A 16,205-nucleotide genomic window follows, 5' to 3' on the forward strand; every position below is an offset into this window, starting at 1 on the left:
GACCAGGGATCCTCCTGACTTTTATTGGGGACAGAATAGACACTGCTAGAGGTAGACTTTAAAGGGTTTGTGTGAAGTCTTCCCCTCTGAGAACAAGGCCTCAGACTGCTGGGACCCCAACAATCCAGAGTCCCATTCCTTGTAATGGATGCAACATGTCCTCTGCCAATAGGAAGATATCAGATAGCTGGGCAATCTGCTCGGTTGTTTCCATCCCACTCTTCAAAGAACGGGTTTCCCATTCTCTGAATTGTTGGACCCTTAAAATGCCCTTATAGAGTGTTTATACAGTGGACCAGTTAACTACTCATTACAATCTCCCTGTTCAAGTATTCTATTTTGGTACTTGATCCAAGCATGTGTGGAGTAGGGCCCACTCATCTAGTCACACTGCCATATGCGGATTGTTGTAGTGGGTGAGAGCTTTTGCAGCAACCCTGCTGAAACCTTTTATATACCAACAAAGGCTTACGGTGAGTTATGCTGGTAAATTTAACCATTGGAGTCCAACTAATTATTCTGCACATCTTTCATGTGATGTGTTTGCATTGAGTTGTGAGGAGGCTTGAGTTGGTAACTTGTATTTTAAGCTACCTATATTCAAGTAAATGTAGCTTGCTAGCTGTAGTTTCTATAGCTAACACACTAACTCACTTGCTTGCATGGACTCGTACATACACAGGCCCATGCATGTGAGGATGGCCTAAAGTCCTATTCCTGCCTGTATTTGCATTCGGGATCATTGGTGTGAGCAAAGAGCACCTGGCACATGGGATGCAGGTAACCCCAATTTAAAATTGATTCCACTGCCTTTGTGTAGACTTTTTTTATAGGTGCAGTCTGCGTAACTTCTCTGCAAGATTGCAGGGAATGCAAGCCACATTTATTCAAGGTGATGGCTTCAGTGATCCTGTGATTCATGGCTAAAGGATAGGTGAGTTGCAGTTAACCTTTTCACGACCCAAGACGTAATGGCACGCCACAGGTCGACTGCAGGTGCATGGAGAGGGCTCACAGGCTGAGTCCTCTCCATAGCCGGTAAGTCTTTGCTGCATGTCACAGCAAAGACTTACTGGTAACGCCTGCGATCAGTGCTAGTAAAGCTGCTTGGCAGCGCATGGGCAGATTCAGTTTTTTACCAATTTCACTGAATTTTTCCCACTTCTAGTACATGTGACATGGAAAATTTAAATACAATCATTAAGTGCAATTGGTTATGCAGAAAACAACCTGTGTAAAAAAAAAAAAAAAAACATTTTATTGTGGGGAGTGAATAATAAAAAAACAAAGGCGAGGTCTTTAAAGGGGACCTTTCATGGTGTATCAGGACTTGGTTGGTTTTATGGTGCCTATTTTTCATGTAGGGTTACCTTTAACCCCTTTGTGCACTCTGTTACAGCTGACACTCGAGCCGGCTCTGATCGTGAGTGTTAAAAAGAACCCGTCATGCAAAATAACCCCCTAAACTAAATATATTTTTATAAACTGCCATTAGAGAGCATTGCCTCTATCCCTTCATTGTCCCTCTACATGCCTGTAAACCTAAGCAATGAGGTCCTAAAGCTGTATGCAAATGACCTGTGAAATGTCCAATGAAGCATTAGCATATTCAAGCTGTCCACCCTATTCATGAGTGGGAGGCACAGCCACACCCCCAGTGCATGACTGACAGCCTGTATAATGATGTGAGGCTGTATAATGATGTGCTTCCTGGTGGCCACGCCCCCTGCATCCTGTGTGTGCATATGTGTGTTTAGGAGAGATACAGCAGCTCTAGGCAGCCATGTTACAGGAGAATATGTCAGATTCATGTGTAGATGCTGTCTGTGTCTCTCACCTGTATATTAGGAGGATGCAGCACACACACTAGCCATGCTTTACTATACATTACACACAGACATGAGCAGGGGGAGGAGAGGGGAGGGGTAACAGGGGTGACATCACTGCCTCTGACCATGTGACCAGCCTCATTTACATAATAAAGAATAGATGATTTTACAATGAATAATGTATGAAATAACTAGATAAAGGCTGGGATGGGATCCTTGTGAGCTGCTCCAACAGGTAGAGGTGACAGGACTAGTGACACAGACCTGATGACAGGTGCCCTTTAACCAGATTTGTCAGCTGAAAAATAGTTATGCATTTGAAAAGACAGTGAAAATTGGAAAATATAAACCTACATAAATGAGGTATCTCCGTAATCATGGCAACCCTAAGAATAAAAATATGGTAATATATTTTTATGGTATGGTGAATGCCCCCCCCCCCCCCAAAAAAAAACCAATCTTGCCACATAAGGGGTATCAGTGAACGCAGGAGAAATTGGGTCTCAAACTGGAGCTTTTTTAATTTAATCCATTTTACAATTTGTAGACCACACCTCCTATTTTGTTATGACCCCTACAAAACACCTAAAGGGTTAACAAAATTCTTAAGTGCTTTTTCATACATTGAGGGTTGTAGTTTCCATAATGTAACTTATGAGTAACTTATTTAGGCCTCTCACAGTCAATTAACAGTTGAGCAGCTCCCTCTTGATATGGGGTTGATATTCCAAAAAAATGTGAAAATGGCACCCAAATTCTAAGGGCGAGTTCACACGTTTCGCTAGCATAACGGGGCGCTAGCGCACAGGGGGCGGGGCTCGGGTCGATCGCATATTCCTTTCCAGAGAAACACGTGCGATTGGGTTATCAGTTGCATGTGTTTCCCGGGCAACGCATATGCAATTGGCCCGAGCCCCGTCCCTGTGCGCTAGCGCCCCGTTATGAACGCGGCGCTAGATAAACGTGTGTACACGCCCTCAGGCTCATAGCATTCTAGTAAAATATGTGGGATATGTGGAAAATATCAAAAATCCAACATAAAGAAGACATTTGGGAAATTAAGTTAGGAATTTATTTGGGTGCTATGACATCTGCATCAAAAGTAGAGAATTTAGAACTTTGAAAATAAAGAATTTTTTTTCAAACTTTTTGCCGAATTTCCTGTTTTTAAATAACTAAAAAAGATATCATCCAAATTGTTAAACTAATTTGAAGTACAAAACAAGGATACCTGCGCTGGCTATAAAATTAGGACTATTAGGTTCGGATAAACGCTATACCAGTAACGGATCTACAATGATTTAAACATCAGTGTGCACGATGCACTAACCTGTAAGTGGCACCCCTCCTGTGTGGGAAGTTTGATTCCTTTCGTTTAGTGAGGTTTTGTCCCGTAGGTCTCGTAAATCTCATGTAGAGCAATAATCTTTTCGTGAGGTGTATTTCACTTCGGATAGCGTTTCCAAGCCAAGTAGTAATCCACAAAATGCAGATCAGCACGCGAGCCCCGGCCGGTGGCTTCGCTGTATCTGACTAACAAGGTACCGGTGACGTCACCCTAGGTACGGTCCGTCTGGTGAGACAAAAGGGTTTTCCACCGACGCGTTGTCGAGAGCTCCGGCTCTCTTCCTCAGGGTTGAATTCCTAATCTCACTGATGCGGGTAGTCTTATAGGTACGGTGCCATTATTAGGGAGAGAGCTGATCAAGTTCTTGTGGTTGGTCTGGACAAATAGTTTCGTTCTGTTTAGTTTTAAAATGCATCTTTTTATAATTCTGTTGTATCGCTATACCCAGATAAGGTGCCATTCTCAAAACAATTTTATTAATTTATAAAAAAAATATATATTTATTGTTAAAAACATAATATTAAAAAATCATTGTTTCCACCACTGTTTTAATTAATTGTCTTCCTAAAAAAGTACACATATATATATATATACATAGTCATAAACGATAATATAAAAATGTGTTTAAAAATAAAAAGTATATATATATATCAGTATATTTCAATTGGGCAGTGGGTACCAGTGTAAATCTTCCACTTAAAATGCAAATAATTCGATCTCGCTGTTCAAACCATTAGGGATTAATGGTTTGAACAGCGAGATCGAATTATTTGCATTTTAAGTGGAAGATTTACACTGGTACCCACTGCCCAATTGAAATATACTGATATATATATATACTTTTTATTTTTATACACATTTTTATATTATAGTTTATGACTATGTATCTATATATATATGTGTACTTTTTTAGGAAGACAATTAATTAAAACAGTGGTGGAAACAATGATTTTTTAATATTATGTTTTTAACAATAAATATATATTTTTTTTATAAATTAATAAAATTGTTTTGAGAATGGCACCTTATCTGGGTATAGCGATACAACAGAATTATAAAAAGATGCATTTTAAAACTAAACAGAACGAAACTATTTGTCCAGACCAACCACAAGAACTTGATCAGCTCTCTCCCTAATAATGGCACCGTACCTATAAGACTACCCGCATCAGTGAGATTAGGAATTCAACCCTGAGGAAGAGAGCCGGAGCTCTCGACAACGCGTCGGTGGAAAACCCTTTTGTCTCACCAGACGGACCGTACCTAGGGTGACGTCACCGGTACCTTGTTAGTCAGATACAGCGAAGCCACCGGCCGGGGCTCGCGTGCTGATCTGCATTTTGTGGATTACTACTTGGCTTGGAAACGCTATCCGAAGTGAAATACACCTCACGAAAAGATTATTGCTCTACATGAGATTTACGAGACCTACGGGACAAAACCTCACTAAACGAAAGGAATCAAACTTCCCACACAGGAGGGGTGCCACTTACAGGTTAGTGCATCGTGCACACTGATGTTTAAATCATTGTAGATCCGTTACTGGTATAGCGTTTATCCGAACCTAATAGTCCTAATTTTATAGCCAGCGCAGGTATCCTTGTTTTTTACTTAAGTAGTGTTTGTAGCAGTGGAGAGGCACACTGTCCTTACCAGCGAAGGTTTTTTCCTTTCTCTTTTTTTGCTTATTTAAGCACTTTGTCCAACCCATCTACATCTTTGCGCCAGTGTATATCAAAAATACCCCCCTAATTTGAAGTACAATGTGTCACAAGAAAACAATCTCAAAATCCCCTGGATATCTCATAGCATTCCAAAGCTATAACCACTTATGGTGACACAGGGCAGATTTGAAAAATGGGGCGTCCTAAAGGCCAAATTCGTCCAAAAGGGGTTCAATGGGACCTATTGGGGCCAGTTTGGACACTGAACCACCTGTAGTTCCTCAAAGAGAACCTGTCAGGAAAGATAATCCCCCAAAACTATATACACTGCCATTAGAAAGAAGCATTGTCCCTTTACATGCCTGTTAATTTAAACAATCAGGTCCTAAAGCTGTATGCAAATGAGCTGGGATGGGTCCACTGAGTCATTATTATATTCATCTGTCCAGCTTATTCACCAGTGTGAGGCACAGTGCTTACCTGACAGCCAGTATAATGGTGTGACACTCCTGGTGCTGGCTCCTCTATGTGCTTCCTGGTTCTGGCGGCCCCTGCAGCCTGTGTGTGTGTAGGAAAAGATTGTACACCATTTCCTTCAGCCTTAGGGCATAATAGTCATGATTAGGGACAGCTCTGGGACCGCCTTTGTAAGGGCTGGGAGCTTTCATACGGGGCTAGGAAAAGTTACAATAGGGAAATATAGGTGGTCTTTAAAGGACACCTGTCATCAGGTCTCTGCCACTAGTCCTGTCACTACTACCTGTTGGAGCAGCTCACAAGGATCCCATCCCAGCCATTATCTAGTTATTTCATACATTAATCATTATAAAATCATCTTTTCTTTATTATGTAAATGAGGCTGGTCACATGGTCAGAGGCAGTGATGTCACCCCTGTTACCCCTCCCCTCTCCTCTCCTCCCCCTGCTCATGTCTGTGTGTAATGTATAGTAAAGCATGGCTAGTGTGTGTGCTGTATCTGCTGACATGCTGCATCCTCCTAATATACAGGTGACAGACACAGACATCAGTTACACATGAATCTGACATGTTCTGCTGTAACATGGCTGCCTGGAGCTGCTGTATCTCTCCTATACACACACACATGCACACACAGGCTGCAGGGGCCGCCAGCACCAGGAAGCACATCATTATACAGCCTCACATCATTATACAGGCTGTCAGTCAAGCACTGGGGGTGTGGCTGTGCCTCCCACTCATGAATAGAGTGGACAGCTTGAATATGCTAATGCTTCATTGGACATTTCACAGGTCATTTGCATACAGCTTTAGGACCTCATTGCTTAGGTTTACAGGCATGTAGAGGGACAATGAAGGGATAGAGGCAATGCTCTCTAATGGCAGTTTATGAAAATCTATTTAGTTTAGGGGGGTTATTTTGCATGACGGGTTCTCTTTAACCTGGACTCTATTCCTGAAATGTGCGTTTGAAGACTAGTGACATCAAACCCTTTCTTCATTTGTTGCACTTTATAAATTGCAGTGACTATACTACTCCTTGTTTTGGGCTTGGAGTGATATAAGGTAACACGTGATTTAGCGTTTAAGTGTGTTGTATGTCCCTCCACACTAGGCTTTTGTGACAACAGAGTCACTTTGTAATATTGCATTTATGTGATGTGAGTATCGATTTTATATATTAAAATTTATGTTTAGACCTATAAGGCATTTTGCTACTATCTGTGTTTGTATGAGAGATAAAACTGCTATAGGATCTGGCCATGTATAGGAGAACACAGCATGTCAGGTAGTTATGTAGCTGATGTCTGTGTCTCTCATGTGTATAGTAAAACATGTCAGATACTTGTGTAGCTGATGTCTGTGTCTCTCACATGTGTATATGAGAACACAGCATGTCAGGTACTTGTGTAGCTGATGTCTGTGTCTTTCACATGTGTATAGGAGAACACAGCATGACAGGTACTTGTGTAGCTGATGTCTGTGTCTCTCACATGTGTATAGGAGAACATGTCAGGTACTTGTTTATGGGATGTCTGTGTCTCTCACATGTGTATAGCCGAACATGTCAGGTACTTGTGTAGCTGATGTCTGTGTCTCTCACATGTGTATAGGAAAACACAGCATGTCAGGTACTTGTGTAGATGATGTCTGTTTCTCTCAAATGTGTATAGCAGAACACATCAGGTATTTGTGTAGCTGATGTCTGTCTCACATGTGCATAGCAGAACATGTCAGGTACTTGTGTAGCTGATGTCTGTGTCTCACACATGTGTATAGCCGAACATGTCAAGTACTAGTGTATGGGATGTCTGTGTCTCTCACTTGTGTATAGGAGAACACAGCATGTCAGGTACTTGTGTAGCTGATGTCTGTGTCTTTCACATGTGTATAGGAGAACACAGCATGACAGGTACTTGTGTAGCTGATGTCTGTGTCTCTCACATGTGTATAGGAGAACATGTCAGGTACTTGTGTAGCTGATGTCTGTGTCTCACATGTGTATAGGAGAACATGTCAGGTACTTGTGTAGCTGATGTCTGTGTCTCACATGTGTATAGGAGAACACGTCAGGTATTTGTGTAGCTGATGTCTGTGTCTCACATGTGTATAGGAGAACACGTCAGGTATTTGTGTAGCTGATGTCTGTGTCTCACATGTGTATAGCAGAACATGTCAGGTACTTGTGTAGCTGATGTCTGTGTCTCACATGTGTATAGGAGAACACGTCAGGTATTTGTGTAGCTGATGTCTGTGTCTCTCACATGTGTATAGCAGAACATGTCAGGTACTTGTTTATGGGATGTCTGTGTCTCTCACATGTGAATAGCCGAACATGTCAGGTACTTGTGTAGCTGATGTCTGTGTCTCTCACATGTGTATAGGAAAACACAGCATGTCAGGTACTTGTGTAGATGATGTCTGTTTCTCTCAAATGTGTATAGCAGAACACATCAGGTATTTGTGTAGCTGATGTCTGTCTCACATGTGCATAGCAGAACATGTCAGGTACTTGTGTAGATGATGTCTGTTTCTCTCAAATGTGTATAGCAGAACACATCAGGTATTTGTGTAGCTGATGTCTGTCTCACATGTGCATAGCAGAACATGTCAGGTACTTGTGTAGCTGATGTCTGTGTCTCACACATGTGTATAGCCGAACATGTCAAGTACTAGTGTATGGGATGTCTGTGTCCCACACATTTGTATAGCAGAACATGTCAGGTACTTGTGTATGGGATGTCTGTGTCTCTCACTTGTGTATAGGAGAACACAGCATGTCAGATACATGTGTAGCTGATGTCTGTGTTTCTCATATGTGTATAGGAGAACACAGCATGTCAGATACATGTGTAGCTGATGTCTGTGTCTCTCACATGTGTATAGAAGAACACGTCAGGTACTTGTGTAGCTGATGTCTGTGTTTCACACAGGAAGCAGATAAAGCACAGACACTAGCAATGCTTTACTATACATTACACATAGACATGAGCGAGGGAAGGGGTAACAGGAGTGAAATCACTTTCTCCATGTGCCCAAGCTCATTTGCATAATAAAGAAAATACTCCTACAGGTAGCGGTGACAGAGAACTGATGACAGGTGTCCTTTAAGGACCCGTGGTTTAGGGTCCCAAATCATACTATATTATTTCTGTTTGTAGCCGTGAGAAATAAAGATACCTTTTTACTCGCAATGGTCTGGATCGTTTGGCATTTGCACCGTCATTCAATGATGCTGACATAATGCACTCCAAAGAGCTTGTGCTATAGGGTGTACTGCACCAGGTTAATTGAGTTAATTGACACATAGCTCAGGTGCTAGGAGCGCGTACCTTTTTTTTTTTATAATAGCGGCCAAGATCTGATGGTAGATTCCCAGTAATATCCTAAATTATCCTTACCTAACCCTATAATACTAATATGCTGATTTTCTGCAGAAGCCACTGTGGGTGCGTTCACACGTTGCAGTTAAAACTGCATCGCAATTAGTTTTGGGGTGTTTTTAGGTGATATTACTTATTTTAACAAGTGAAAGACATCAAATCAACAGGTGAATGAAATTTGTGGAACAGCTTTCTCCTTCTAAATCAAATTCACCCATTGAGTTCATGTCTTTCACCTGTGAAGTTGACAAAACTGCACCTAAAACCTGATTGCGATGCAGTTTTAACTGCAACGTGTGAATGCACCCTGGGGCGTGTAGCTGCCTCTCTGGAGAGTGGGAGCAAAGTTTACTCCATGCCCCAGTAGCCTCTGTGATCCCTCCCTACCTGAGTGCAGCCAAATCTAATCTGTTGCATTACAGCCAGAGATACTGCATATGCGCAGAGCTCTGGGGGTCAGTAGCATGGCAGAAGGTTGGACTTGGCCGTATGTAGGTAGGGAGGGGCAGAGGGGCCGTTCTCCAAAGTGGCTACTCCATGCCCAGAAGCCTCTGCAGAAAATTAGCAATATATAAGAAACTGTAGATTAGGTTAGAAAACATTATAGGCTTACGGAAGGATAGGTGGGGACCTACCATCAGATCTACCCCAATAGATAGGTTCCAGATGGTAGGTTTCCTTTAATCTACCTGCACACACCTTCAGCATGTATATGTCAAACAAGCTGTCCCGTGTAAGATCTGCAGGCGCCGATTACCATTGAAACACGGGCAGGAATAGAACCTGCGATATCTTTTTTTGCGTCTCGGGCAGTCGGCTCATGTACCGTAATGTACTGTGTACAGTGAATTCACGGCTGTCTGCATGAGCCTAGAGAAGTCAAAGAGGGTATATTCTATCCTTGGAAAATACGCCTAGCGCATGTCCTCGTCACGTGACTTTATGGCTGTGGGCTCTGTGGGACATTAGGCGCATGCTTTCTCCGGGCCCATTCGAGGCTCCGCTCACAAACGTCGTTCCACTGAACCCCGCCCACTTACGCTACGTTGACGTAGCTGCCGCGCCGGAAGTAGGAGTTTCCTGATGACGTGCGGGCGTGTACGTCTTGTGGCGTTGTTTTAAGCGAATTTCTGCTGCTGCTTTGTGTCTACGACGACGCTAGATTAGTGCTCCGGTGTTAGTGGTAGAGGCCGCGGTGTAGCTAAGCAGGACTCGGCTGTAGGACGCATCTTGGTACGTATGGGCCTGTTTCTGTATGGTAGCGGCATCACGCTTGTGTTATGTGCGCAGCGAGCGGGTTCAGTACCCACGTCATGTGTGAATGGCGGCCAGCGCTGACGTATTGGCGGCTTTCCTCCTTACCACGTATTTGTGGCGGGAGCTTTCAGCTGCTTTAAGCGCCGGGTTTTCCGGGACCGCATCAATGCTCCAGTTTATAGAGCTGCATAATGGTTACTATAATCATAACACGCATAAGATGCTGCACACACAACCCCCAACTGACGGCCTAGGGGGGTGGGGGGTAAGGCGGGTGTTTTAGTTTTTAAGGGTCCTATTGTTTGCTCTACAGCTTAGGTAGGCTTCTTATGCGTGGAAGGCCTAGTTCACACGGTTCATCGGTAGTCGGTTACTGTGTTTCTTTTATGAAACAAGGGAAATTGTAGCACAGCAGCGTCTTTTTATTTCCGCTATTATAAGAGTATTGTGAGGGAAGGTAATACTTCTGTTCACCTGACCTTATTAGTTCCCATTACACTTCTTAAGTATGTTAAGAAAACCCTTGTAATGTCTGAGCAATTCTGACCACAGCCATAGGGTCAATGAAGACCTGACAGGTCGATAGATTTGTGGTTTAGGCCGGTTTCACATTGGTCTATGATCACTGATATGAGAAGTGCTGTGCTATGGACTATCCTGTGAACTGAACACCATGCATAATATTGATATGATGCACAGGGTTTTTGTACATAGCATTGTTGGCTCTGCTGCAAGAACTCTGTGTAGCATATAACAATATTATGCAGTGTGTTCAGTCCGTGATCATATGCCAATGTGAACCCGGCCTAAGGGTGATGCCACACATGGTGTTTTGAACCCATTTTTGGTCTGTTTTTAAGCAGTCTGTAAAAAAAAACGCATGCATTGTTTGAAAATGCATCTGTTTTTGACCAGTTTTAATTTAGATAATTGGTAAAACGCATCTGTTTTTGACAGGTTTTTCAAAAACCCAAGAGTTTTTAACGGACTACTTTAAAACAGACCAAAAACTGCTTCAAAACGCCATGTGGCATCATCCTTGGGGTCCCAAATCAAGCTTTTTAGACTGTTTATTTGTTAAAACTTAAAAAATAAACTTTTACTTACGCGGATGAGCGTCTTAGACACATCATACTCTCATGATATGCCTAAAAATCAAACAGGGCAATTTGGGACACTGAACCACCCTGGGTTCTTATGGACCGGTGGTCCCTGATCGCCCTCATGGGTTCTCTTTAGGTCCATAGATGGGATGGAAACGTGGTGGGAGTCCAACATCAAGGTTTTCTAGTATTTGGACTGGATATGCAGATGTGAACAGACCCTTGGGTTAGAGCTGCGCATATTAGATTTTCCACAAATGAAAAGGCACCGATTCATCTAAGGCTCCTTACACACATCCGTATAGTGCAAACTCCCTTCAATAGAAAATTTGTCAATATTGCCTTCATATGACGTACAATTTTTAAAGGGGTTGTCCAGGAATTAATATTGATGGCCTAGTCTTACATTATAACCTAGGACACCGAGCTGGAAGCGGTTTCATTTAATAGCCAGAAGCCATACCAGTAGCTGTGGCTCCAATTTACTTACAATTGGAGCTGCAGTTATATGGTTTCTGTCTATGTTCAGACTGATTCATCAGAGATAGTTCATCATTTTAAATTCTAAGACCGTTCTCTAGTGTTAGATCTCCTTTGTTGAACACAAATGGTAATAAACCATTCTCAATTGATGTATGTAAATAAAATGGATATTGTTCCGATGAGGAATTATCTTTTCTGCTTGTTCTAGTTTATATAGTAACTATGTACATCACTGTCTGTAATATTGCTGAATGTAATGTTCTCTCTTACAGCTGCTACGCAGAGCGCTTTGCCGGGTGCATCTCACGTTCTAAGGCGCAGCGATAAGTCTTGACGATTTGTAAAACGCTCACAAATAAGCGCTGCTAAAGCAATGCCGAACAGGGAAAATTATGCGAATGGTGCCAGCAGTGGTAGTGGCAGTGAGGAAGCGGCATCGGGCGTGGATTTTGTGTGTCGTGACTTTCTCCGCAATGTATGCAAGCGAGGCAAGCGCTGCCGCTTTAAGCATCCAGACTCCACTGATGTCTCTGATCTTGGGGTGCAAAAGAATGAGTTTGTCTTCTGTCACGACTTTCAGAATAAGCAGTGCGTTCGCATCAATTGCCGATTTATTCATGGTACAAAAGAGGATGAAGAACATTACAAGACAACCGGGGAGTTGCCTGCTCGCTTGCGACACAAAGTGGCAGCTGGCCTTGGCTTGTCTCCCACTGACCTGGCTAGTAAGGATGAGATTCCCATCTGTCGGGACTTCCTAAAAGGTGACTGCCAGCGTGGGGATAGGTGCAAGTTCCGCCATTTGCAAAGGGACTATGATTATCAATATGAATTTTCATGTGATATGCGGGGAGGGGCCCTCAATACAGGTCTAAGTTCTGGAGGCCTGCCTGCTACCACAACACGCTCTTATGAGCATTATGGAGGACATGATGGGATTTCAGAAACTGAACACTTTTCATCATTGTATCGTTATGGTGATCGTTTTGATGATCCTGTAATGAAAAGGAGGCGTGTGGGATATGATGGCTACTACAGCGCATCCCCGGTCGAATACCGTATGTTGGAAGAAGAAAATGTCATGCTTAGGAGGCGTATTGAGGAGCTGAAGAAGCAAGTGTCTGTTCTGGCAGCAACCAACGAAGTTTTGCTTGACCAAAATGCTCAGTTTCGTAGTCAAGCCAAAGTGGTTACACTCAGTACCCTAAGCACCACTGCTCCAACCAGTGAACAGGCTGTGGGCACAGTAACAAATTATAACCATGGCATAGCACAAACGCACACCACTTTAAGCAGCCAGGCATTGCAACCCCGACCAGTTACACAGCAGGAACTGGTGGCTTCCACTGGTGCCCCTGCTCCCACACAGACCAATGCAGCCCCACAGTTAAACCCTGAAATTGCGCCACTTTCTGCTGCGCTTGCGCAAACCATTGCTCAGGGCATGGCTCCTCCACCTGTCTCCATGGCACCTGTAGCAGTATCTGTTGCTCCAGTGGCTGTTTCTATGGCACAGCCACTTCCTGGCATCACAATGAGTCATGCCACGACACCCATGGTAACTTATCCCATTGCTTCACAAAGCATGCGCATAACAGCCATGCCTCACTAACCTGTTAGTCCGTTGTTTTTGATGTCCATGGCATTGGGTACCATCAGTGTGGTGCATGTGGGTGCTTACACTAGGGGCCAGAAAATGTGTAATTTGTATACACATGGACAGTTAACATTTTATAAAGCTGGGTTTCTAACTTTTTTTTTTATGAAAACTTATGACTCATGTTTTGTGTTCACAGTACATGATGCATATATATTCTAATTAGAATCTGTCAGGAAAGCAGTAGTTTCCCTTACATAAAAACCCACTTAAAATAGATAATATATTCCCTGGCAGTCTCAATTTTATGTGTGACAAAACTTGAGACACTTTGAAGAGGTTGGAGCGTTGCATTTTCTGCTTTTTATTTTCTCCCCTTCTGATTCTCTGTATTATGAGTGTGAAAATCGATATTGGGTGACTAGTTTTTTGGGTTTTTTTTGTTTTTTTTGGGGGGGGGGGCTTATTTTGTTTTAGGTTTTTTTTTCATTCTTGCAGCTGTGTGAAAAAATGCTTGATTTAGGCTGAAGGCCATGTTTAAACAGCTGCTTCTTCTACAGTCTTGGAAGTTATGGTACCAATTGTAAGGCTGTCTGTATACATTACAAACTATTTCCAGCCAATATACTAGAATCTAAAGGGTATGTATCCATTCACGTGGGAAGTTCAGGGGAGTTATTAATTTACTGCCCCCCTGTAGATGCCATGTAAATAAAATAGATTTTCTGGTAAAAAAAACTTCAAACATATGTCTGGAAAGAGTTAGTCAAATCAGTGTTCATTCTGCAGCTGCATCATGTTTAGTGCGGCAGGGTCTGTACACATGGTTGTGATGGTCTCAACTTTACCTTTTCTCTCAGAAGCTGACGGAGAAGATTTTCACCTACATGATGCTTTGGAATGTTGGATGATTCTAAATTCCTATAATGTAGGGAAAATGGGGAATTGCATCCCCAGTAACAAAAGAATTTATGGGCTACTTTAAACAAGTTACTTTATATTGGCTCCTGTACTTTCTCACTGACCATTGCTTAATGTTGTGATTGATTTTCCTTTTGCATGGTGTATGGCAGCATATCATTTCAGTTGTTCAATGTGATGTAGGAAATAAAAATGACCATTTGTAGAGTTCTTGTGAAGTATATAAAGTCTCAAATCTTTACTCTGTGTTTTTGTCCTTAATACAGAATTTCTCCCAACTGTGCAGGCGTTTGTATATTTAAGTCTGATTTTTCTACTCAGGCAGATTGGGCTGTTTATGAACTCTTTGCATACCTAAAGCATATTTCCATAATGTATCAAACTATAGAAATGATTATTCTTTGTAGTGCATCCCATAATGGTACCAAGCCAACAGTTTTTATATTGCCAGGAGTGGAATTACCGTATATACTCGAGTATAAGCAGAGACCCCTAATTTTACCACCAAAAACTGGGAAAACCTATTGACTAGAGTATAAGCTGAGGATGGAAAATAAATTGATCAGATTCTCCCAGTATATTGCCAGCCAGCTCCCATGTGGTATACAGCCAGTCCAGCCAGCTCCCATGTAGTATACAGCCAGTCCAGCCAGCTCCCATGTGGTATACAGCCAGCCCGGCACTAAAAAAAAAATTGTCTGCTCACCCTCCGGTGGCCCCGATGGGCAGCACTGCTCCCCTGATGTCAGCGCGGGTCCTCTTCTGTCTTCCCTAACATCCTGCTGGGCGCCGCCATGGAAAAAAACATGGCAGCTCCCTGCAGGATGTTACCGAAGATGTCAGCGTGGGCATCGAGGCTACCGGAGGATGAGTATATTAAAAACAAAAAACCCTTAAGTGATGGGCTTGCTATTGTCTCGTGTATAAGCCAAGTTGAGGATTTTCAGCACATTTTTTGTGCTGAAAAACTCAGCTTATACACAAGTATATATGGTAAGTTTTATGCTCTTCCCTGTCAGATTAGTGGTGCTGGGCTGGAGAAGATAGTCATGGGATGCCCATATGACAGCGGAGAGCTAAATATTCTGATGTTAATCAAGTGGCAGTGTTCAGGGCTACAGAAATAATTTCAGAATCAATGGGAACGTGCCTGTTGTGGTTAATAAAGGTGCTAAAAGAATGTTTTGAGTCACTATTTAAAATATAAACTGTATACATCAGGTTTGCAAATCTCATCCTCATGCCTTTGCACACGTTTAGATCATTTTGAATAAACCTAATTTTTTACCTGTCCCTATGCCCTTAGCGAACATTAGTTGTTCTGCAGTATTTCCACACATGAGACTACATTGTCTATTGTTGTTGTGCAGTGGGTTCCTCACCTCAGTATAGAATGCAGCACTTTGTCTCCAACCCAATTTAATAGGACTTATTTGGACATTGATTCTTATCCTTCGGTGGCAGGAGCCCACTCTTATAACACATTCGTTCAAGAACAACACATCACTACTGACCTTCTGTTTGTGATTTTCTCTTCAAGAATAGTAGCAACATAATAATCTTTATATAGCACCATCATATTCCGCAGCGCTTTACAAATGATGGGGACATATACAAGTAAAATTAGACAACACAGCGTAATAACCTAGTCATATGGAACAATCAGAGTGAGGGCCTTGCTAGCAAGAGCTTAGTCTGAAAGTGAAGGAGGTGACACGGTATAAGAGGTTGTATAATGGTCCAGTAATGCTTTACAAGGGAACAGAATAAAAATTTAATAAACAAAAATGATGCTGCTTGAACCAACACACATGTTTCTCAACAGCAACAAAACTTGTGTATTTACAACACATTGAAAAAATTCAGAAAACCGCTCAACTTCTCTTTATCCATGTAATAAAGCCGCTGAACCAGCAGCTGCATCATCCAATTTGCAGAACCCGTGACTCCACCAGAACTTCAGGTTGTGTTCAGACCTACCTACAAAACTGGGTGAAGCATAAATAATTTTTTGTGGATTACACACTGATGACACATTGAATACAGAACCATAGTTTGTAGTCCAAGAACACCACACATTCCAGTGCAGGTTGGCTAAGGCTGGTTGTACATGCACAAGTTTGTTTTTTGCCGGCCCCAACA

General features: G+C 42.4%; 1 protein-coding gene across 1 annotated transcript; it reads left to right on the forward strand.

Moving 5' to 3' along the window:
- The first annotated feature begins 9,751 nt into the window (after window positions 1-9,751).
- On the forward strand, window positions 9,752-14,304 carry ZC3H10 (zinc finger CCCH-type containing 10). Its single transcript, XM_072135065.1, has 2 exons — window positions 9,752-9,935; window positions 11,818-14,304. The coding sequence occupies exon 2, from the start codon at window positions 11,919-11,921 to the stop codon at window positions 13,155-13,157; it is 1,239 nt and encodes a 412-aa protein (XP_071991166.1). The 5' UTR covers window positions 9,752-9,935; window positions 11,818-11,918; the 3' UTR covers window positions 13,158-14,304.
- The last annotated feature ends 1,901 nt before the right edge of the window (window positions 14,305-16,205 follow it).

Source organism: Engystomops pustulosus, chromosome 2 (genome assembly GCF_040894005.1).
Source record: "Engystomops pustulosus chromosome 2, aEngPut4.maternal, whole genome shotgun sequence".
Classification (NCBI taxonomy): domain Eukaryota; kingdom Metazoa; phylum Chordata; class Amphibia; order Anura; family Leptodactylidae; genus Engystomops; species Engystomops pustulosus.